This window comes from Caretta caretta, chromosome 6, assembly GCF_965140235.1.
Source record: "Caretta caretta isolate rCarCar2 chromosome 6, rCarCar1.hap1, whole genome shotgun sequence".
NCBI classification, from domain to species: domain Eukaryota; kingdom Metazoa; phylum Chordata; order Testudines; family Cheloniidae; genus Caretta; species Caretta caretta.
Window position 1 is genome coordinate 89687267 of NC_134211.1, and position 24579 is coordinate 89711845.

The window sequence follows — 24579 nt, forward strand, 5'->3', positions numbered from 1 at the left end:
GGGACCAACATCACAAGGACTCATAAGGATTTCTGAGGGTTTTGTGCTTCTGCCATATGCAAGGGCGTGAAGCAGCTGCCCAGCAGGCACAGGTCTGGCTTGCTTGGTGCAGAGGTTTTTCTCTCTCTCACTCCCTCCCACCGCAGGGGAGCACTCCCCTGACTTCAGAGTGAGAGACTGAAAGTTGCACCCAAAGCTGCATCCCCTGTATGGTTCCCATGTTGAGTGACTGAGGACAAGCCTTTCATTTTGCTGACTATGTTGTTCCTGTGTAATCTATGTTGTTCCTGCGCTCACTCGGTGCAGGCATCATTTTAGGTGGGGGGGAGGTACATCTCCCTCCCAGGCTGAAGGCCGGGTGGGAGAGCCAGTGCTATGTTTTTCCCTCAGAATGTTCAGCCCCCAGTACTCAGTGAGGGCTGCGGTGCAGACGCTGGCCTAGAGGTTGCTCTGATCTTTCTGGGCTGGCAGCATCCGGCTTGCCAGTTCAACTCCCAGGCCAAAAAATGGGGAGCCAAGCTGGTCTGCGAGGAGCTGACAGGCCTCCAGAGAAGAGCCAGGCCTGAGAAGATGTCAAGTGGGGAGGAGAGGAACTGGGAGACACTGGCTAAAGGGGGCAGAGGGAGTATTGGGGGGCTCTGGAGGGGAGAATGGGTGGTCTGGGTGAGGAGGTTTTGGGACAGAGGGAAAAGAAAAGGCCCCTCTGGAAGGGGGGAGGAGGATGTTTGGGAAGGAGGGACAAGGGGGCGGAGAGGAGACTCAGGGCATTTCAAAGGTTAGAGGAAGGGAGACTTTGAGGGGGGAAGTTTTGGGGGGGGGGTTAGAGAGGGTCCAGGGAGACTGGGTTACTTGGGGTGAGGAAGAGAGTGAGGCAGGACTGGGCTGGGGGTGAGGGCAGCTGGAGAGAGCCTGGAGAAGGGAAAGGCAGGCCAGGAGCGAGGTGCGGGAGGGAAGGGAGAGGTTTGGAGACCAGGTGGGAGAGTGAGGGATGGGAGGAGGGTGAACATTTTGGGAGAAGTGGGAGAGAGATGGGAGTTTGGAGGACTGGGAGGGTCTCACTGGAGAGGTAGGAAAGATGGGGAGGGAGGAGCGTGTGAAGGGAAAGAATTAAGGGGTTTACAGGAAGGGAGCAGAAAGGTGTTTGGAGTCAGAGTGGGGAATTCAGAAGTGTGCTGTAGCCACTTTATGGTAGCAGAGCTGTGTGCACCAGCCTGAAGTTGGCCCTGTGGAATTCCCTCAGAGGAGGGAGCCTCCCTGGGACGTACAGAGCTGTCTGCTCCCTCCCCAGAGCCTCTGACACAGGAGTTCTGGGGTTAGAGGGGTGTGGCCAGGGCCATCCTATGCCCTGGCTATTCCCTGGCTGCTGACTGGCCCATAGGAGTCCTGGATAGCTGGGTACGGTTTTACTGTACAGCATGTTTGAAAAGTCATAGATTCACATATCTTAAGGCAAGAAGAGACAACCGTGCTCATTGACCGCCTGCATAATACAGGCCTGCTGGAGCCCAGTGATGGATGGTTGAGCTAGAGCCATGTCTTGTACAATCTTGATTCAAAGACTGCTAGTGGTGGAGAACCTACCACATCCCTAGGTAAGTTATTCCAATGGTTAATTATCCACAATGTTACTAATTTTTGCTATATTTCATGATTGAATTTTTCTAGCTTCAGCCTCCAACCATTGGATCTTGTTATGCTTTTGTCTGCCTGAGTAAAAGCATGTCTGATATCCCCTCCCTGTTTTAGATATTTATACAATATAGGCTGTGATCAAGATGTCCTTTTACCCTCCTTCAGTGAGCCAAATAGATTGAGCCCTGTTTTCATACCTCTCTGATTCCTTTCCGCAGCTGGGAAAGGGAGCTGGGATTGTCTGACCACAGTCCTTCAGTCAGCATGTTGTTCCTGTCTTTCATAATCCTATTTTGGTTGCATTGCAACACCTGAAATGTGACTGAGAACTGCTGCTTCTCCTTCCACAGGGGCGGTGCTGTCATAGGATGAACTGCTCATTACTGTATGAAGAAAAGTGGAAATAATGCAGTGTGTTTGAAGGCCAGGGCTGGCCAGTCCTTGGCTGGACTGGAATGTACCCAGGTATGCTGGCTGGGACAGAGCTGCATGGTGAGTTCTGATTTGTAAAACACTCTGTGAAAAGTATCTATCCGTGTTGAAAAGTTTGGAGCAAAATGTTCTTTGTAACTGATCTGGGTGGCACCAGCCTCAGGTGATTTCTATTCCCACTAGCGTTGAGTCTACTTCTCAGAAGCATCAGCCCAACCTACACCAGGCAGATAGAATCAGTACCACAGATTGATGCTTAACTGAGGACATTGCAGTTGTCCTGGTGGAATAGAGAATAGTTCTCTGCATTCTTCTATTCGCTTCCCTCCAAGAAACTCAACATGCTTCATGCACACGGATGAATAAAGCTGCCCAACTTTCTCAGGAAGTAGGACAGTATTGCTATCCCCATTTTACAGATAAAGAAACTGAGGCACGGAAAGGGGAAATGACATGCTGAAGGTCACACAATGACACAGTGGCAGAATTGGGATTAGAACCCAGAGTCCTTAGCTCTAAGATGGAGACTGCACACCCTCTCAGAGCAGAGAGCTGAATCCAGAAGTGTTGAGTCCCAGTCCCTCACTTGACCCTAGAGATTACATTTTTAATGCAGTGGTCTGACATGCCTGGTGTCCTGATCACTACTTGTTCTTTTCTGCTGCCTACATGACTGGAGGAAAGCTGAACACCTGTCCAAGTGTATCATAAAGAGCTAGGTTAGTATAGTGAGTCAGTTATTGATGCCTCATTCTATCTGGTTTTACTGGGACTCTGCCCAGATGTAAGAATCTATCCACACATATCCAATTGCAGGATCAGGATCCAATAGACAGAGGAAACAGTGAGATTGACTGTAGACAAAGTGATTCAAATGCACAAGAAAAACTGAATTGTAATTTCTTCCAGTTCTAGGGATCTTAGGTGTCACTTGTAACTATAGCAGGTACAATATTAGTACGTGGAAATTGGCCATTTGAGTAGATTATAATTTGCCATTGAGGAGGACTTGGTGGTAGAGACCATACAGGTGGTGCCATAAAATAATCTTGATAATTAAAGATGAAAATTAGGCATTAAAGTAGATTATCCAGAAACTTTCCATACAGAAGTCTATTTGCCAGATAGGAGCCTCTTAAAGGGACTCTGCTCAGCTGCTTTATTAAATGAGACAAAGTGACAGAGGGAGGAAGGGGAAAGCTGCTATGTTAATCAGTTGGAAAGGTACTGCTGTTTCTGTCGCTGGAGTGTCTCAGGGAAAGCGGAATTAATTCATCACATATGCTCTTAGCATCTGCTGCAGTGACCTGGAGTGGGGGATCACAGAAAGAGGGAGTGAGAGCCAGAACTCAGCGTTCCCCCACTATTCCCTCATCCTCACTCAGGCCTGTGTTCACCTCCTGCACAATGACTGCCTGTGAGACAGGGAGGCGCTTCCACTCCCGCTGAGTTGCATGGTACCTCGCGTTCTGTGAGAGGTGGGTGAGTATGTTACAGGGAGCAGGGTTGAGTATTTCCTCCCTGAAGGAGATTAAAATGCTCCAGGGGAAAAAGAGCATTAAAATAGGAGAGGAAGCCCCAGAATTACTCCAACTCACCCCAAATCAAATCCAACCCTGTGGACTCCCACAGAACAAGCCCCCCAGCTCTCTTGCCTGCACTGCTGGTAGACATAAGACTCTGGCTTCTTGCCCCACCTCCCTCATTTGTCACCACCGTTGAATATCTCCCCAATAAGATGACAAGTTTGCAGCTCAGAGTGGTTTCCTTGACCACCCAGGCCCCCCACCCCCCCGTGGGAGTCTCTCTCCTGCACTACCACTGTGTTTGCTCCTTGGGAAAACAGGGGGTGGAGATGCCTCAGTGTGTCTCAGCACTACATATGCTGCCTAAATCCAGCCTTTTCTTCTCTGAAAATGGGTTCCCTCAAAGAAATCCTCCTACCCTTCCCCATCTTGCTTCCTCTTCCCCATAAGATACACTGGGGCCCAAGGGCATATCCTGCCAGGGCTTAAATGGGAGCAACTCATTGACTCCAGAAGGTATTGCTGGACTGGATTGGGCATGTGTCTCTGTATGCACTCTGCTTTATTGGACTGTGCCTTCCTTGGATGAGGGGTTCAGGCTATGAGCTATGGGGCTCCCTGTCTGCTGTTTCTGGCAATGACCTGAAAACCATCCCTACATCAGCTTCTCTTTCTTGGGTCATGCCATTTTACACCTTGTACAGACATATGGAAAACAGGACATCTTTCCACTAGGCCGGGAAAGTTGCTAGAAGTAGCTTCTGCTGAGGAGAATGCCAGTACCATTTGGTGGGTCTAGTGGCCTGGGGATGGGGCAAGATGGAGGTTATTTCACAGTATTTTATACCCTCCCTCCCTTATTATTGTTTTATTTAACCTGTTTGTTAGGGTGGAACTAAAGAGCCAACCAAGAATCGGGTCTCATTGTGCTAGGCACTGTACAAACATGGAGCCCTGAAGAGCTAAAACTCTAAATAGACAAGACAGACTGAGGGTGGGGGAAAGAACAGAACACATAAGCAGAGAAAACTATGGGATGGCAATACATGGCATGTTCGTTCCACAAAGTTTGCATTTGGGGAAGGGGGTTATAAAAGAGTGGGTAAGCTGGAAGGGAAGGGAAATGAGAGGGAGAGCCCTGGGGGGAGGAGAGATGGATTGAACCAGAGGTGAAGAGACTCTGAGGGAGAGGGAGAAGGAGAAGGAAAGGGAGGGTTGGAGCAAAGAGCCAATGAGCACAGCGCAGAGAAAGTCCACTTTGAACTGTAGACAGGTCTCCAAATATCCGGAAGTCCCTGCGTTGGCTGCTTCTGCCCCTACCCGCTAGAGTTTCTGGTTGGCTCCTCTTTGCAGTTTTCTCCCAAGCCCACAAGTGGGGAGGCACTACCTGGAACCTACGGCCCCCAGAGTGTGTGTGGGACTTTCCCCTGCATGGTTCTGTGTCCAGGAGGATGCTGGGAGGAGGGGTGGCCCTGGCTGAGCCCCATTTACTTCTCCCTCCAGTGCAGCAGTTGCTGCTTTGGCTGCTTCTGGCCAGCTAGCCCTACCCTGAAACCAGAGCACCCTGAGCCATCTCCACTCACTTGTGTTCCTCACGAGGTCTTGGACTCTAAATCTCCACCCTGGGGCTCCAGCTCTGCCAGCCTGGCCACAAGACAGATATCCCAGCTGCCCCACATGTTACATTCACAGAATGAAGCTGCACGCAGGCTGTGTTCCCTGTTCTGCTGGTGTCCTGCTAATAACAGTCCCTCCAGGAAATATGGGCCCTGGGGACTCCAGTTCCACTGATCATAACATATCTTCCCTATTTTATAAACATTTTAATATAAACATTAAAAATAAATAGTTGACAACCAGACCCCCACCCCATGTCCCTTTGGCCAGAGGTTGCTAGTACATAGCCAAGTTGGAGTCTTGTCTTCACCAGAGACTCAGAAGGTTCTAGCAAGAGGTCATCTATTGTGGGCAGTGGATAGTGACATATTTTCAGTGCTGGTTCAGTGGCTTTGGGTGTGTACAGATGTGTAATGTGCCTGATGGCTTCTTTACCACCACCATGCTTCCTACCCAAGCTGTGCTGGTGCTACGATACCCCTGCTCTGCAGATGTTCAAGCTCTTTGCATACTGGATTATGTAGAGCCACTGAAATTTTCCTTTGTAGTAAGCACACAAGTTTCATTATGGGGTCTACATCCAGTTGCAGTTTTCCTTTGAGTCAGCCATCCCCTTTGAAAACATCCCCATACATTTTTAAAATTATCTCCTTTGTCCAAGGGACTTCCCCTTTTGCTTCTTGCACTGCAGCTATAAAATTCTTACGCTGCTCCCTGGTAGGATTCATCAAGTACAATTCCATTACAAGAGGTCCCATTATCCAGCTGAAATCACACAGGGCATTTCCCTGTTAACATTGTTGCACGCATGAAGGTTGGTATTGTCCCTTGTCCCTTTCCTGTCCCAACAGCCCGAACCTGATAGGCTCTTGGACTCCAGCAGAGAGCGATCGTGTCATCACTGCTGTCTGACGTGCCACGCACCTCTTGTACAAGGCTGATGGAATCTTTCTGAGACCTTCCTCCGCTCTGTTGTGCCACTGCCTCTTAAGACTTTCTCTTGAGATTTCCATTGCACGTATCACATGTAAGCATCTGTCTAAGGCAATATCATCTTCCTGGAGCAGCTGCTCTCGCAGGTGCTGATACTTAGTGCTGCAGACTATCCTGTCCTAAATCAGGGAGTGTATCAAGTCCCCACAATTGCATGTAGCAGCCAGCGTATGCAAGGCTGCTGCACTTCAGAGAATTCACAGATCTCACTGCTCCCACCCTGCTGAAGAGCGAAGCTGAATGCAGGTTACGTTCAACAAGTGGAAATCCTGTACAACGCTCTGTCCATGTGGATGAGTTGCTTTTAGCTTAACTCCCCACATTCCCTGTTCCACTGGTGTCCCATCAATAACAGTCCCCCCAGGGAACATGGGTCCTCTAAGTCCAGTCCCACTGATCATGATACACAAGTGGTCTCTTGTGATGTGGTGCCTCCCAGCTCCTTAATGCGGGATCTGAATGACTCTCCCAGGATTGTGGCCGGAGTGGAAATTGATTGGGTAATTGCTGGGGAGTGGGTTTGTGTTTAAGTTCTGAATTGAACAGTGATTCTGAAATAGGAACTGGGATGGCAGCAATTTGTAATTGCTGGAGTTCAAATGGTCTGATATTACTTGGAGTGACTGCAAGGAGCTGAGATTAGCTATTTACAGGGCCTTGCAGAGATTAATTTACTACTTTTCACAACACCCCTAGGTCAGTATCATTATCCCATTTTACAGATAGGGAAGTGAGGTACACAGAAAGAAAGGGTCTTGTACATATGTAAGCAGTGTCAGGATGAGCTCCACCCTGACATCTGGTGGTGAGGTGTGGCAAGTTGTGGAAAAGAACTTCAGGGGCCGATCTCATTTGCATAGGCACACCCACCACGCCTAGAATGAGACCATAGCTGCCCAAATGGTCACTTTGGCTGCTGTGGGATCCCCAGTGTCTCTGTTATTGGGGCAGGAAGAATAAATTGTTATTACCCTGATTATGGGAACTGTACGTGGCCTTTTGTTATGATGGAGGGATTCACCATCAACTAAGTAGCACTCGCTAGGCAAGGGTCATGGGTTCCAAAACTGTGTGAAGGAAGAGAGGCTGGGGCCAAGTATTAATACTTGGTGGCATGGGCCTCTTGGTGAGGGCCTTACATGCTAATTGCACTTCCTCCTCTCTCCACTGTGGAATATCAGAGCTAATTTTGATTTCATTAGAAGTCTAGTTATAGGCTGCTGAGCTCATTTTGGGCTGATAGTGCACCAGCACTGGGGCTCCCCTACTACAAGCTGAATTTACCTAAGAGCTGAAATCACTGAGTGTTGTGTTAAGTAGTGGGGGAGCCTGAAGATATATTGTGGAGCAGTTTGCGGGACGGCTGGAGTGCCTTGTGGACCGGCTGGTGAAGCAGTTCGACGCGGAGCAGTTTGTGGACGGCAGGAGCTGCTTGTGGGCCGTGGAGCTGAGCGAAGGAGTTCGTGGGGCGGCTGGCGGAGCGGAGCGCAGCCGAGCGAAGGAGTTCGTGGGGCGGCTGGCGGAGCGGAGCGCAGCCGAGCGAAGGAGTTCGTGGGGCGGCTGGCGGAGCGGAGCGCCGCTATGGAGCTATGGGGCGGTCAGCTTCAGATCATGTAAGGTGCCTCTTACCCCCGTCCCATTTCCACCCAGGTTGGGAGGTAAAGCTCCGCAGATAAACTTTCGAACTCTGGGGCTGCCCTGACCAGGGACAGAGACTTTTTGGGGCATTGGACTTTTGGGACTTTGGGTGATTTGGGGTTGCTGGACTCAAGAACCAAAGGGAAAAGGGCATGCCCCAATTTGCTTGGGGTGGGTTTTTTTTTTTGCTCATGGGTTGTGTTATGAATCCTGTTGGTGGTATTTCCCCAACATAATGCCACATTGTTTCTCTCTGTTATTAAAAGGCTTTTGCTACACTCAGACTATGTGCTTGCGAGAGGGGAAGTATTGCCTCTTGGAGGCGCCCAGTGGGGGTGGTATATATTTGTCCCAGGTCACTGGGTGGGGGCTCGAGCCGGTTTGCATTGTGTTATTGGAATGGATCCCCTAGATATTGAACCCGGCCCTTGTTGCTGCCAACTCTGACGGGCAGAAGGGTTACACATAGAGAAGGAGTCAGTGTCAGAACCCAGGAGTTCTGGGCTCCCAACCCAGTGTTCAGCACAATGCTCACACCCTTCTTTCATTGCTTTCTGATATTTACAACTAATCTTATTTCCCCTCAATTTCATTCCCTTCCTCCCAGTTATGCCCTAGAGTTTAAATGAAGGCTCTGGGGAAAGGGGAATACTAGGAGAAAGGAGAAAGGCCAGGGAAGAAGCCACCAAGGGAGTGTATGTGACAACTTGGGCAGGAGTAGAGTTCCACCTTTCTTTTATTCACACTACAGTCCCTGGCTAAAATCCACCTCTGAGAAGAGCGCTTAAGGAGAAATGGATGGTTTATCCCAGGGCAAGTCCTCAAGTGATGCAAAGAGCCACAAGAGACCATCAGTCATCTAAAGACTGGAGCTCCCTGTACATCTCTCACCAGCACTCTCATGGTATGAGGGAGAGAGAGAGACTATCACTGTGGAATGGGTGTCACTAGAGGCATTCTAGCATCCCCATAAATAAAGCACCTACTCTTTGAGTTATGCCACCAGTGTCTCAAAACCAGGAACTAGCATCTAACCCCAGTCTCCCTTCTCCAGACAACCCATCTGCCCCTCTAGGTGTATGACATTTATGCTGATGCAGGCCCCTATCCTTTGTGCTGTGTGACCTGTGGACATGTTCTGATTCATTCATGAACCCTATGTGACTCAAAAGTTCAGAACTCTTGAGTCCATTAATTTCTCTATTGAGGTTAGTGTGTGAGGTGAAACCCTTTCTTTCTTTCTCTTAGTCCCCTGATTTTTCTTGCCTTCCCTGCCAGCCAGTCCTGCATTAGACCTCTCTGGTGTGGGAAGAACACAGGCCTACAGGCCCCACTATCAGGCTCCATCTTCTGTCACTTTCAGGACCACTTCATTATCCCTTGATTATCCCTCTTCTCCTACTTATCATTATTAATAATCACCCTGGATTGGCTGGAGTGCTGACAGCTGCCCCTTGTCTATTCTTTCTGTCTATTTTAATCCTGCTTGCTTATCTGGAATAAACCTGATCCTTTTTTTTAATTAAAGAAATCTGGCCAGCCCACTTTCCTCCCCATTCAGAGATAGGACTGATCATGTCTTCTGATATGCAGGGAGCAGGTAAAGAGGCAGATTTCTGTGGGGAACAATATTTTGCACAGTCTGGAGATATAGGACATCATAATGGGCACCAGGAGAGGTTAGACTATGTGTGTGTGGGAGAGAATCCCATCTTAGTACAGTCACAGGAGCCTGCAGATGTATCACTATTGACCCACCAGCATGAGTTGTCAACTGAAATGAAGCCAGGACCTTCAGCACAGGACTCTAACGCTTAGAGTTTACAGTATCCTAGTGTTGCTGAGAGATTCAAGTTACAGGTTTCCAAAGCTTTCATGGTGGCTCTCTTACATCCCTGTCACTTAATAGCTGTCACACACTTCAGCACTGAAATTCCTTCTGCCTCTTAGAGTGGCCATTACCCTAAATAGAAGTTTCACTTGAGTGAAAATATTTGCTTTGTCTAAACTGCCCGGGTCACTGTTACGATGGTGTGTGTATGAGGTGGGGGGAGCAAGAAAGCAATTGCTGTGTTTTTTCATACACTTTGGGCAAAACCATAAAACCAAATCGGTATTTGGATAAATCTATAAAGTAACTAGAGTGGGGACTGAAGCTCATAAATGGTGATAATAGGGATTCTGTAACATAGCAAAATGTGCTGAAATGAAGAGGGTGTGGTTTGGCCATAAACAGGAGGTGGTGTTCAGCATTCATAGTAAATAATACAATTCTTTGGTCTCCAGACCTGCTTAAGTGACATCAATTTCAAACACACAAGTTGTAATGTGGAATTTAGTGCATATATGCACCACTGACCTCTGCTATGGAGCAAGGCAGATGCTGCTCAAATACATAGGACCATATCTTCCTCTAGTTAGTGGCTGGAGATCCATAAAAGATATAGCAGAGATCACCTTTAGCTCACGTGCTGGGATTTCAGAGCTGCACTATCAGAGCAAAAGGGGTTGATTGGTTTCTGCTCTCACTTGTGTGCAGTTTAACTGAGGGCTAGTGATAGACGTAGGTTTGCAGCTGGGATGCGTTTGTACAAACACATTTGCTAAGCGCAGCACCGTAATACAAACCCCTGTGTACATTTTAGATGATCCCTGAAGAAGTGTGAATCCATAAAAATCACAGACTCTAATCCTGAGCTATGATAGGACTGCCCCTGCTCCCATATGAACTTTCCTGCTACTTACAGAAAATCTCAACCCCTTCTCCTCAGCCCAGCCTTGTGAAATGAACACCAAACCCAGGCAATTTTTGTACTTGGTGTAACAGCATAGCTGACCCATTAAATGAAATGGGATTCAGCTTTCCTGTTCCAGTCCTATTTCTCTTAGTTGGGCCAATTAAGAGGGTGGGGCAACACCTGGGGAGCTGTAAGAGGCCTAGTGAGAGCGCTGCAGAGAGAGCAGACTGCTTCAGTCAGGAAGAGCTGGAGATGACAGCTACCACAGGTAGAAGACGGTTCCTGGGAGAGGGAGAAAATCAGGAGAATAAGTTGTTCCTATGCCAGAGCTAGAGGGCTGAAGGCAGGCATGGGAGTTGTCAGCTGGCTCTAAGCAGGGGAGCTGGAGTTAAGGGTTAGAGAGGGCTGAAGGAAGGGAAAACTGTGGAAGGGCTTACTTGCTGCCATCTCCTCACTGGAAAGCTGGACCCAGGAGGGCTGTAAGAGAGCCAGGGAGAGGGAGGGATGCTCCCCTGGCAAGAATGCTCCCAGCAGAGAGGCTGTGGGAGTTCCTCCTCTCTGGGAAGGGCTGTGGTAGCTGTCCCACCAGAAGGACAGTGGAGGACTGATAAAGAGTGTTGGTGTGGTGAAGATGGAGTATGCAACTCAGATGACGTGATTTATTTTTAAGGACTATTTGTATTGGGCTGATAGTGCAGAAGTCCCACATCATCATAGAATCATAGAATATAAGGGTTGGAAGGGACCCCAGAAGGTCATCTAGTCCAACCCCCTGCTCGAAGCAGGACCAATTCCCAGTTAAATCATCCCAGCCAGGGCTTTGTCAAGCCTGACCTTAAAAACCTCTAAGGAAGGAGATTCTACCACCTCCCTAGGTAACGCATTCCAGTGTTTCACCACCCTCTTAGTGAAAAAGTTTTTCCTAATATCCAATCTAAACCTCCCCCACTGCAGCTTGAGACCATTACTCCTCGTTCTGTCATCTGCTACCATTGAGAACAGTCTAGAGCCATCCTCTTTGGAACCCCCTTTCAGGTAGTTGAAAGCAGCTATCAAATCCCCCCTCATTCTTCTCTTCTGCAGGCTAAACAATCCCAGCTCCCTCAGCCTCTCCTCATAACTCATGTGTTCCAGACCCCTAATCATTTTTGTTGCCCTTCGCTGGACTCTCTCCAATTTATCCACATCCTTCTTGAAGTGTGGGGCCCAAAACTGGACACAGTACTCCAGATGAGGCCTCACCAATGTCGAATAGAGGGGAACGATCACGTCCCTCGATCTGCTCGCTATGCCCCTACTTATACATCCCAAAATGCCATTGGCCTTCTTGGCAACAAGGGCACACTGCTGACTCATATCCAGCTTCTCGTCCACTGTCACCCCTAGGTCCTTTTCCGCAGCACTGCTGCCTAGCCATTCGGTCCCTAGTCTGTAGCTGTGCATTGGGTTCTTCCGTCCTAAGTGCAGGACCCTGCACTTATCCTTATTGAACCTCATCAGATTTCTTTTGGCCCAATCCTCCAATTTGTCTAGGTCCTTCTGTATCCTATCCCTCCCCTCCAGCGTATCTACCACTCCTCCCAGTTTAGTATCATCCGCAAATTTGCTGAGAGTGCAATCCACACCATCCTCCAGATCATTTATGAAGATATTGAACAAAACCGGCCCCAGGACCGACCCTTGGGGCACTCCACTTGATACCGGTTGCCAACTAGACATGGAGCCATTGATAACTACCCATTGAGCCCGACAATCTAGCCAGCTTTCTACCCACCTTGTAGTGCATTCATCCAGCCCATACTTCCTTAACTTGCTGACAAGAATACTGTGGGAGACCGTGTCAAAAGCTTTGCTAAAGTCAAGAAACAATACATCCACTGCTTTCCCTTCATCCACAGAACCAGTAATCTCATCATAGAAGGCGATTAGATTAGTCAGGCATGACCTTCCCTTGGTGAATCCATGCTGGCTGTTCCTGATCACTTTCCTCTCATGCAAGTGCTTCAGGATTGATTCTTTGAGGACCTGCTCCATGATTTTTCCAGGGACTGAAGTGAGGCTGACTGGCCTGTAGTTCCCAGGATCCTCCTTCTTCCCTTTTTTAAAGATTGGCACTACATTAGCCTTTTTCCAGTCATCCGGGACTTCCCCGGTTCGCCACGAGTTTTCAAAGATAATGGCCAATGGCTCTGCAATCACAGCCGCCAGTTCCTTCAGCACTCTCGGATGCAACTTGTCCGGCCCCATGGACTTGTGCACGTCCAGCTTTTCTAAATAGTCCCTAACCACCTCTATCTCCACAGAGGGCTGTCCATCTCTTCCCCATTTTGCGATGCCCAGCGCAGCAGTCTGGGAGCTGACCTTGTTAGTGAAAACAGAGGCAAAAAAAGCATTGAGTACATTAGCTTTTTCCACATCCTCTGTCACTAGTTTGCCTCCCTCATTCAGTAAGGGGCCCACACATTCCTTGGCTTTCTTCTTGTTGCCAACATACCTGAAGAAACCCTTCTTGTTACTCTTGACATCTCTGGCTAGCTGCAGCTCCAGGTGCGATTTGGCCCTCCTGATAACATTCCTACATGCCCGAGCAATATTTTTATACTCTTCCCTGGTCATATGTCCAACCTTCCACTTCTTGTAAGCTTCTTTTTTATGTTTAAGATCCGCTAAGATTTCACCATTAAGCCAAGCTGGTCGCCTGCCATATTTACTATTCTTTCGACTCATCGGGATGGTTTGTCCCTGTAACCTCAACAGGGATTCCTTGAAATACAGCCAGCTCTCCTGGACTCCTTTCCCCTTCAAGTTAGTCCCCCAGGGGATCCTGGCCATCCGTTCCCTGAGGGAGTCGAAGTCTGCTTTCCTGAAGTCCAGGGTCCGTATCGTGCTGCTTACCTTTCTTCCCTGTGTCAGGATCCTGAACTCAACCAACTCATGGTCACTGCCTCCCAGATTCCCATCCACTTTTGCTTCCCCCACTAATTCTACCTGGTTTGTGAGCAGCAGGTCAAGAAAAGCGCCCCCCCTAGTTGGCTCCTCTAGCACTTGCGCCAGGAAATTGTCCCCTACGCTTTCCAAAAACTTCCTGGATTGTCTATGCACCGCTGTATTGCTCTCCCAGCAGATATCAGGAAAATTAAAGTCACCCATGAGAATTAGGGCATGCGATCCAGTAGCTTCCATGAGCTGCCGGAAGAAAGCCTCATCTACCTCATCCCCCTGGTCCGGTGGTCTATAGCAGACTCCCACCACTACATCACTCTTGTTGCACACACTTCTAAACTTAATCCAGAGACACTCAGGTTTTTCTGCAGTTTCGTACCGGAGCTCTGAGCAGTCATACTGCTCCCTTACATACAGTGCTACTCCCCCACCTTTTCTGCCCTGCCTGTCCTTCCTGAACAGTTTATAACTGTTCTCCATGACAGTACTCCAGTCATGTGAGTTATCCCACCAAGTCTCTGTTATTCCGATCACGTCATAGTTCTTTGACATCACCAGGACCTCCAGTTCCCCCTGCTTGTTTCCAAGGCTTTGTGCATTTGTATATAAGCACTTGAGATAACCTGTTGATCGCCCCTCATTCCCAGTATGAGGCAGGAGCCCTCCCCTCACAGACATTCCTGCCTGTGCTTCCTCCCGGTATCCCGCTTTCCCACTTACCTCAGGGCTTTGGTCTCCTTCCCCCGGTGAACCTAGTTTAAAGCCCTCCTCACTAGGCTTTTGATACTACATCCTTATGTATCAACCAGAAGATGAGCTTTCATGGGGTTCTGGGGACTTAAAAGAGAAACTGAGGCACAGGGCCACTTGCAGGCTTGAACTGAAGCTGCTTATTTACACTTGGTCATGGATAAAAGGTAGTGAATGGCTATTATTTTAATCTTGAACAAAATGATTGAAAGATTAAAATTCTAAAGCTAGCCAAGCTGAAGCCCTAATATCTGGCCAGATCTCTTATTTTCATGACCCTGCTCCTTCAGCAAAAATACTAACCTAATTTTGATCCAGCAAGGAAAATCTTCAGGACGTTTTTGGCACTGAAATGACTAAAAATGCAGGTTTTTGAATTATAAACCACAGTGAGACACTTTTAAGAAACCAGAGTTGTAGCTCTAGCCGCAGCTCCAGGATGAAGTAAGGTTATAATCATGACCCTGATCAGCAAGCTGTCACAAAACCACACTAGGAAATCCCAAAAGAATTGGGTAATAGTTAAACAGCCTTAAAAGTGCTCAGAGATCCCTTACCAAATGGAAGTTAAGCACATGGAGCTCTTTGGGTGTTGTGTTTCAGCCTGTAGACACACTGTGGTATGTGAAAATGGCTTTATGTGAGGGTGGTGAACTGTCTATTTACTTCCTTCAGTGAGAGAGAATTTGAGCCCTAAAATCCTCTCAACCTTTTGTGAAGTAAATCAGGATTATATCCATTGTGCAGAGGAGGAACTAATGCACAGATTGATCATGTTGACTTTATCCAGTTATACTGTCAGAGCCAGGATTTGAACCAAATCTTGTAAGTCCCTGTCCCACTGTCTTAACCATGTTATTTTAGTAACTAACTAAATCTAGGTATGTAGGCTGGTGTATGTATATATGTATTTTGATTTCTAACCAAGTGCCTACAACAGGCTCTAGGCTGACTTTACCATTTTTGAAATATACAAAATAAAATTAACAATCTCAGTACAATATACACTTCAGAGTAATAACACAGTGCTCTGCTCATGCAGTGCCTGAATACTGATATTCACCTGCCATGATGATAAACCATAATGACTTCATGCAGAAACAGCCTCCTGTCCTTGGCCCACTCCCTCTCCAAACACCCTCTCCCCCATTTTGCAGTGCGCCCAGAATTTATCCATCCAAGATCTTGGAGACCGAGAGGAAAAGCCACTTCTAAAGTTAACAGGGCACCATTATACTGCCTGCTAGCAGCCCCTTCCCCATTATACTGAATCAAGCACTTCCACTGATCTCAACCATTGCTGGGTCATACAGGATCTTTTAGGGTAACCCAAGCCCACTAAGACCTTTAAAAAGCAGGACAGGCCTGTGGGAGCATTTATAACATGGGCTTAATAGGTGGCAGCCCAACTCAAGGTGAGATGGGCACATAGTCCAATGTCTAATGTGGGGCAGGCGCGTGGAAGTCGGTGTAAAATGCAGGTTGGTGCAGGATGCGTGAGATTTGTATAGTGTCTGATATTGAATACATATGATTCTATGAATAATATGGGATATGGTGTGTGTCACATTGGATAAATGGGTCTTTCTTATGCTGACTATTGTCTATCTGTATAATGCTGAATACAATTTGTCTTGATCATATCAGAAAAAGGCCCCTTTTTCTTTTGGGTAAGTGGATATGCCTGTATCATGTTGGATACATATGTCTTTACCATGTTGGATATGTCTGTCTGTATATAGAACACATTTGTCTGTGTGTATTGCATCAGATAAATTAGTTTTTTTCCTGTTGGGTCCAGGGATCCATTTGTCTGTCTGTATAATGTGCATATGCATCAGCTCCTGGCTGAGGTTGGAAGTATTTATGGCAATTAGAATGTTTTGCCTGGGAGCTGTTTTGGGGCTTTTTTGAAGTGAGGATTTTCAGACTTCAAGGTGTTAACAGCCCCTCTAAACGGTTTTGTTTTTTAATTGCAGCAAATGACTGAGGAGCCATTAAACATTCGCCTCTCTGCAGTTGTTTCTAAGCCCTTTCAGTCCTCCTCCTATTTATTCTGTTTAATTCAGTCAGGTAGCTTCGGGGCAGTGAAGATCAATACTTTACTTTGATAGGAAAGAGTCAGGTTTGAAACATAGAGATAAAACTGACACATTTTGTATAAATTTAATTAAAAATGCACCTTTAGTGGCTTGTTGCGAGCACAAAGCCAGCACTCCATCTCGCTATCTCTCTGTCTCTCTCTCTGTCTGTCTCTCCCCTTTCTTGTGCCTAACAGGAAGATCTCTGAATCTGCCTCGCCAACAAAGCACCGCATTTTATGATTTCTGTCTTGAAAGTTTAGCACCGAGGGAAAAAGATGGAAGGGATATGAAATTCTAAACAGACCTTCTGCTCTCCCATGGTCCCTCTCCTCTTGGTGGGGAGGGGTGGGGGCAGCTGGGGAAGGAGTGGGCTCCCAGGTGGTTCGGGGAGGGGGACAAAGTGGAATGATGGGGGTTTTTTAAACCCAGCAGATTGAACACCCTGGGGCACTTTCCATTTGGAGCTGTAGCTTCCCTCCCCCCTGGGCCCTTCTTGCTTTGTTAAGTGAGAATTTATTTTTCTGAATACATGTGCATCCCGGATCCCACTAGGATAAGTGCTGGCCACAAGGCAGTGTCTTTATTCTCTCTCTCATTTCATTTCTCTGCCTCTTTCCCTAACCCTGCTGCCAGTGAGGACATTTGTCTTGTGTTTTATAATCTGGGCCCGTCACCCCCTTCCCCTGCATCTCTCTCTCTCTCTTTCTCAATCCTATTTGGCTTAGTTCATTTTTCACTTGAGTGGCTTCCCTCCCAAACTCCCCTCTGCTCCGGCCTCCCTCTGCTCAACACCAATAAAACACGTACAACACAGGTAGGACAAGGTGCCAGGGCTCAGCATGACAAACTGCTCACACACCATTCAATAACCATGGCTGTAAATCGCCTCCACAAACTCTGCTTCTCTGCTCTTGCTTCAGCCTCAATGGATCTCCTGACACCTGGACTTGCTCACAGAGTGCACATAGCATGCACTGCCCCCATAATGCACACAGCAGGGTCACATGGCCAGGGAAATGTGGGAAACAAACAGTAATGGGACCTCAGCTTCAGCCAGGGCAAGGATCTTTCAAATCCCTTTTCCTGCCATTAGGAGTTCTCAAGTTTAAGGTCCCATACCCCCTTGAGTTTGGTGCAGTATTCTGCTTGGCCTGGCCTGAGACTGCCACAGCATCTTGCTATCTAAACTACTTGTCCACTGTATGGAATTTGATTTGCTAAATGTTACCTGCGGAGGCTGGCAATACCTGTCTGTCTCTGAACTCTTATTGTTCTGAGTTGTTGTTTGTATAGTCGTGGTGCTGTACACGCACACACAAGGAGATGCAGCCCCTGCCCCAAAGAGCTCCCAATCTAAGTAGGCAGACGGCATATGAAAGGTGGGAGGAGAGGAATAAAACAGCTTTAAAAAATAAACATGAACTCTCTCCCCATCTTTCCCCCATTGTTAGCTGGCTATGTTTGTACTGCAGAGCTGGATCATACAGGGAGATGTGAAAGAGGGTGTTGGCCTTACAGACCAACATGGGGAGAAAGTACCGTACATTAGAGATGACATGAAGCCAATATGAAGACAGTGTTGAGAGAAGAGGACAAAAGGGAACAAAGTAGGCATCATTAAGGCTACAATTTAGCCACGGGTATTTTTAGTAAAAGTCATGGACAGGTCACGGGCAATAAACAAAAATTCATGGCCTGTGACTTGTCCATGACTTTTACTAAAAATACCTGTGACTAAACCTTTGCGGAGGTGCCCTGGGAGACCGCTGCTGGGGGGGACAAGGCAGCAGTACCAGCTGCTGGGGCCATTGAGCAGTGGCTGCTCTGGCCACCACTGGGACCGCTGCTCAGGCAGTCCCCGAGGCGAGGTGCACTGGGCAGCTGCTGCAGGCCACCCGAGCAGCAGCCGGTGCAGCTAGCCCCAGGGCAGCTCCAGCAGCACCTGCATGGCGCTGGCTGTGGGTTTGCCCGAGTGGCTGGCTCTAGAGCCACTCCAGCAGCAGCCAGTGTGGCTGTCTCTGGTGCCAGCTGCTTGGGCAGGCCTGGGGTCAGCCACACTGGCCGCCGCAGAAGTCACGGAGGTCGCGGAATCCCTGACTTCTGTGACAAACACAGAGCCCTAGACATCACTGATGGAGAGAGGTGAGGGGAGGGGATAAGATACATGACTGGATAAACAGAGAGGAGTGGAATTAAGAAGGGCCTTGATGAGAATACGTTTGAAAATGTGTGCTGGAGAAGGAAGAACTAGTGGAGGAATTCAAAGGACAGAGAGAAATGGCCAGAATACTCTGGGAGTCAAAATGGAATGACTGCCCATGATCCTACCCATCCCAGCCTCTGCTTTGCAATTCAGGCTCCCTGGCTTCACTAGCTTTAAAAGTATTGAGAACTTCCTCTCTAACAGGAGAAATGATGGGGTTAACTCTGTATGTCTGTCTGTCTGCAGACGGGTGGCTGGATTATCTGTTAAAAGTCCTTTTTATGAGTGTCTTGGGGAGGTTAGCGCTCAGTGGTGTCTCTGTGTCAAGATTCTCTAGGGAGTTGAGTGCTGAGGACTAGTTTCTCAGGGACTCTATCACTGAGGAGTGTAGACAGCACACAGTACAGTGGTGCATACAGTCAGCGCCTGTGTTTTCTGCCTTTAATCAAAGCAAATGAAAGTTTCTAAACAGAAGAAGCCAGGCTTTTGTGTTCTGCCACTGGAGCTGTTTCCATGCTGCCTTCAGTGCCGGTAATTGCCGACACAAGTCGCTTTGTGTTAAAATGGCAGAGATAATTGAAACGGAATTCAGAATCAGGACCCTGCAGGCAGCACTTGTTGAAAGAAGAAATAAAGATCGTTTGGGTCACATCTTTTGTAATTTGCGTTTAATAATCGTACCAGGAGGTACATACAAAGGCAGAGGAGACATGAGACACAGCAACCCAGCCAGCCTCCCACCCCCCCTCCTTTTCCCTCCCCCTGCCTCCCGGCCTTTCAGTGGAAATTAGGGAGGCCTAAAAGAGACATCTCATTTCATGTGTGGGGTGGGAGAGTGCTAGTCCCAAAGCACAGAGGGTCAGTGCTCTCTGTGAGGTAGAGTCCGTGCTGTATTCTGGGAGCCAGAATGGGGGAATGGCTCCCTGGATCAGTGTTAAGCAGACATTAGGATGAGGATTTATGGGCCCAGGAGTTGGCTTGCACCCAGTGGATCTGTCTAAATGCTGAGGAGCAAAGGTCACTCTGTCTGATATAGACTGTGTGATTTTATTTGAAATTGAACTGAAATGGGCTCCCTTTTGTAACCTTCAATGGGCATTGTTGGAGCCTTTGTTATGATTCCCTTCCCCCCCTTCCCCCCCTTGGTATATTGCCTCGGAGGTCTGGGAATATAAGCAGTCCCTAGAAAATATGTATAATCCCATAAATGTCCCCTTTATAGTTTCCCAATGGCTATTCCTTTCCAATAACTGGCTGGCGGATACCATCCAGCGGCAGGGTCTCGTGCTGAATGCCGTGAAGTTTGGTATATGTAGTATGGTTGTAGCTGTGTCACTCCCAGACCTGAAGTAGAGCTCTGTGTGGCCTGAAAGCTTGTCTCTCTCACTGACAGAAGTTGGTCTAGTAAAAGATATTACTTCACCCACCTTGTCTCTCTAAAGTTTGGTAGTAGGACATGGAGGTGGTAGAGAAAGAGTTAACCCTTTCTTTCTGGCTAGATGGAAGAGCCCCATTGCCTGCCCTGAGTGCAGGGGTTTGCAGAGGAGTAGGACTGGGCCATTCACCCTGGGACACTGTAAATGATGTTTGGGGCTGATTCTGACTGTGAGCCCCAGGGAGAAGACAGGAGTAAAGAGGAGAAAGGATCCTGTGCCTCCCTGGATCTTGACTGCAGTAACCTTTGCTCTTTTTGCTTTGGCTAAAGTGATGCCTTGTTTGGCCCTTAAAGGGAGAGGGCATTCTTTCCACTTCTCCTGTTACATCAAAGCCCCACAAAGGTGTTTGATCCTGTGTGCTGGGTGGCCACAGAAGGGCCAGGAGGAAAATGTGGTGGTATGCCATGTATGGTTAGTAGGAGGCTGAAATTGAGACTATAGAAAGGTTGGTATGAGGAACCGGGCAGCTCGAGCAATGTCTGGGAACCTTCAGCTACTCTTATTGCTCACTTAATTGAACAATCAAATGGCTCAGTTCCAAAGAGAGCGTTACCTTGTGCAAAGTGACTATGGCCCTGGATTGTTCCTTTGAGCTGCTAGAACAAACCCTGGCGGCCTAGCCTCTTGGGGTGGCTGAGGCCTTCTGGTACCTCCAGCTTCATCTCTGGAATGACCAGAACCCACCTATGCATCCCTGCTGTCTGTGGGGCAGCATGGTCTAGCAGATAGGACCCAGGAGAGGGAGCCGAGACCTGTGTTCTAACCCCAGCTCTGCCACTTGACTTGCTATGTGACTTCCTTTTTCTGTGCCTCAGTTGTCTTCTCTTTCCCGTCTCTAAAATGGAGCAGCTGTGCTGGTTTCTTCAATGGAAGAAGAACACACATATTGTATCTTATTATGGGGCACCTGGAACCCACCCATACCTAAACCATGCCCATGGGGTAGCCAGAATCCTTCCACATCCCCCATCACAGGGCATCCAGAACTTATGTGTATCTTGGGGCATCCCTGCGGCTAACTTAAAACAAAACCAGGTCTGATGGAGACCTGCTTAAGTAAGAACAGTCCATCCCCTCCTTGGACAGTGGAACATGCTGTCCCCCGACCCTTTAGCAAATTCTTCGTGTTGTCCCTGTGTTATTGTCCCATTGAAATGGTCAGGGATATGAATGGGAAGAAGCCAGTCTTAGGGGGATTGGCATACTGTGTCTCTTTCTCACTGGGGTTACCCTGTATAGCACCTGGCCTGGTTCAAAGGTCAGTAGATCCCTTGCCACCAGTTATCAGAACAGAAAACATACAACCCCCCAACCCTCCTACTGTAGCTCCCTGAATGCTCCACCCTGACACTGCTGTATTTCCCCTTTTCCCTGCATCTGCCGTATCCCTTCCTTTAGCCGCTCTTGGCAGCTCATGATTTTATGCTTTTTGCCTCTGACCACAAAGAGCAGCATCTGTTGGCTACATCTGGAGTTGCCCTCCTGTTTCCCATGGAGCCCAGGGGGGCTCTGTCAGAAGGACAGAGCTGCTGTTGTGAGAGCAGGAATTTGGGGTGGGGTAGAGAGGTGCCTTGACTTCTAATTTCCAGAGGCTATGACAGTGAATAGTTCTGTTCAATTTAAAATTCCAACATCCGATATTTCCTTAACCTAGAGAAAGCGGGTGACATGACATTCTCTAGGTGTCACATTGCTCCAAGGATTGTCAGGAAACACCCCCAGATGCATGAAGACTTGCAGGGAAGAGACCCTGGAAAAGATAATGAAAAATGGAATCTTCCACCAGGTGGAGAGAGACCAGGCACCATCACAGATCGCACCTTACAGCCACCATCTTTCTGCTTGAGAGAACCTGTGAACAAGTTAGCCTTCGGAAGCAAGCAACTGAGCTGCTTAATAGTACTATGAGGCACTCTGTTCCCTTCCTTCCAGCCTATGTCTCATCTCCCACATGGCAGAGACATTGTATGAGTCACATTGGGCCAGTCCCATGTGATGTTCTTGACGTCTTTCAGTGGAGTAAAAGACTGGTCATCAGAATTCCTGGGTTCTCTTTTCATTTTCTTGCTGTGTGACCTTGGATCACTGCTCTCTGTGCTTTAGATTCCCCATCTATAAAATAGGAAGATACTGATCCAGCTGCTAGGGGCCTGAGAGAGTTAGTGAATATCTGAAGAGTGCTCTGAGATCCTTGGATGGAAGGTGCTACAGGTAGGCAAAGGATTGTTTTAGACCTACACTCATGAGGTTGCTCCAGTTCTTGGTAGGAAACCATTACCCATCTGTGCCATCACATTGAGAGTCATGATGTCCTATAACTCATTGTTCTTAAAACTCTGTGAGAATACCTAGATATCATTGTAATGGGAGCACTATAAACTCACAGGCATGTAAAGAAACCAGCTGGGATGATGATCAGCAGGGAGCAGGAGGAGAGAGAGTGAGACAGTATATCAGTGACTGACCATCCCCATTTCCATACATCGCTCCCCCTCACGCACGCATCCCCATCAATAAACACCCACCCTGCTCCTCATCCTGGTACATTCATACCCACACAGCCGTGACCCTACTACATACATACACAGATGCCTGCTCCATCCCCTTCTTTTCCCTTCTCTCCTCCTCCCATCTGTTTGCTGTATAACTCCTTGCTAAGTAACTTTCTCTCCGCAGCCTCCAGGGCTGGGTGCAGGGTCTTGCCCCTCCTCCTCTCCAACAGTCCAGTGGGCTTTTGAACATGTGTTTCTGGGAGGCAGATACCAGCTGGCTGGGGGGGGGGATTTGCATAATCAGCTAAAAGCTCCTGAGCTGAGCTGGGGACGTCTGGAGGAGCCTGTGGCAGGATGGAGGGAACAGGGAAGCTTTGGTCAGCTAAAGGTGAAGTGGAACAGATTTTCAAACGAATGGACAGATGGTGAAAAGAGAGGAGGGGTGGGGAGTAAATTCAAACTTTTACATTAAATGAATAAATAGCTACATGTAGAAAGAGAACAAATGACCACTGAGCCAAGGGGCCTGACAGTCGTGCTACTGGCCCCCCAGTCACCACTTCCCTACACACAGTGAGGAAGCAGGAGGGGTGGATGGAGCTATGTGGGGAGGGCAGAAGAGGGAGGGTCAGGTGAGGCTTTCTCAGCAGGAGTTCCTTATCACAGGGAGTGGCATTTGAACTCGCATTCACAACAGTGTGAAATGGAAGCAATTCACCCCAAGAAGCCTGAAGTTAAAGAATTCTTGGGGCCTCCCCATTGTGATGCTGGTAAAGGTGTCTAGTCATAGCCCTGTCTCTTGTAACCCATCCTAACCTTTTCTCTCATACACAGTGCCCTCTGCTGGCAGGTGCAGCATGGAAGAAGTCCAGCCTATCTGATTTGTTCTCAATGAGGGGTGTGTCCTGCACTCTCCTGACTCGGTGGAAGAGTTGCCATTGGGTTATGTATCTAGTCCTGGTTCAAGCTGTTCTGAGATTACTCCAAGGCAGCACCACTGCAGAGTTTCCGACAGCTACCAGTAGAAAAATTATCACAGCCCCCACATGTGAAAATAGGAACCTCAGCCCTGGTCTACACTAGGAGTTGAGATCGAATTTAGCAGCATTAAATCGATTTAACCCTGCACACGTCCACACGACAAAGCCCTTTTTTTCAACTCAAAGGGCTCTTAAAATCAGTTTCTCTACTCCACCTCCGACAAGGGGATTAGCACTGAAATCAGCCTTGCCGGGTCGAATTTGGGGTACTGTGGACACAATTAGACGGTATTGGTCTCTGTGAGCTATCTCAGAGTGCTCCATTGAGACTGCTCTGGACAGCACTCTCAACTCAGATGCACTGGCCAGGTAGACAGGAAAAGGCCCGTGAACTTTTGAATTTCAATTTCCTGTTTGGCCAACGTGGCAAGCTGCAGGTGACCATGCAGAGCTCATCAGCAGAGGTGACCATGATGGAGTCCCAGAATCGCAAAAGAGCTCCAGCATGGACCGAATGGGAAGTATGGGATCTGATCACTGGATGGGGAGAGGAATCCGTGCTATCAGAACTCCGTTCCAGTTTTCAAAATGCCAAAACATTTGTCAAAATTTCCCAGGGCGTGAAGGACAGAGGCCATAACAGGGACCCGAAGCAGTGCCGCGTGAAACTTAAGGAGCTGAGGCAAGCCTACCAGAAAACCAGAGAGGCGAACGGCCGCTCCGGGTCAGAGCCCAAAACATGCTGCTTCTATGATGAGCTGCATGCCATTTTAGGGGGTTCAGCCACCACTACCCCAGCCGTGTTGTTTGACTCCTTCAATGGACATGGAGGCAACACGGAAGCAGGTTTTGGGGATGAGGAAGACAGCTCAGAGCAAGCAAGTGGAGAAACCGGTTTTCCCAACAGCCAGGAACTGTTTCTCATCCTGGACCTGGAGCCAGTACCCCCCGACCCCACCCAAGGCTGCCTCCCGGACCCACCAGGCGGAGAAGGAATCTCTGGTGAGTGTACCTTTTAAAATACTATACATGGTTTAAAAGCAAGCATGTTTAATGATTAATTTCCCCTGGCATTCGCAGCTCTCCTGGATGTACTCCCAAAGCCTTTGCAAAAG

General features: G+C 48.3%; 1 protein-coding gene across 6 annotated transcripts in view; it reads left to right on the plus strand.

The window, feature by feature from the left end:
* Positions 1-1062: 1062 nt before the first annotated feature.
* The window catches only part of LOC142072563 (uncharacterized), a 28601-nt gene continuing 5084 nt past the window's right edge, over positions 1063-24579 (plus strand). The window contains exons 1-3 of one of the 6 annotated variants that reach the window (XM_075129785.1): positions 1063-7813; positions 8590-8742; positions 23319-24466. In XM_075129785.1, the coding sequence (XP_074985886.1) occupies positions 23821-24466 (646 nt within the window). In that variant the 5' untranslated portion in view covers positions 1063-7813; positions 8590-8742; positions 23319-23820. Of the gene's footprint in view, positions 8743-23318; positions 24467-24579 lie in introns of all 6 variants that reach the window. The other 5 variants (XM_075129789.1, XM_075129788.1, XM_075129787.1 and 2 more) reach the window with 5 other exon arrangements.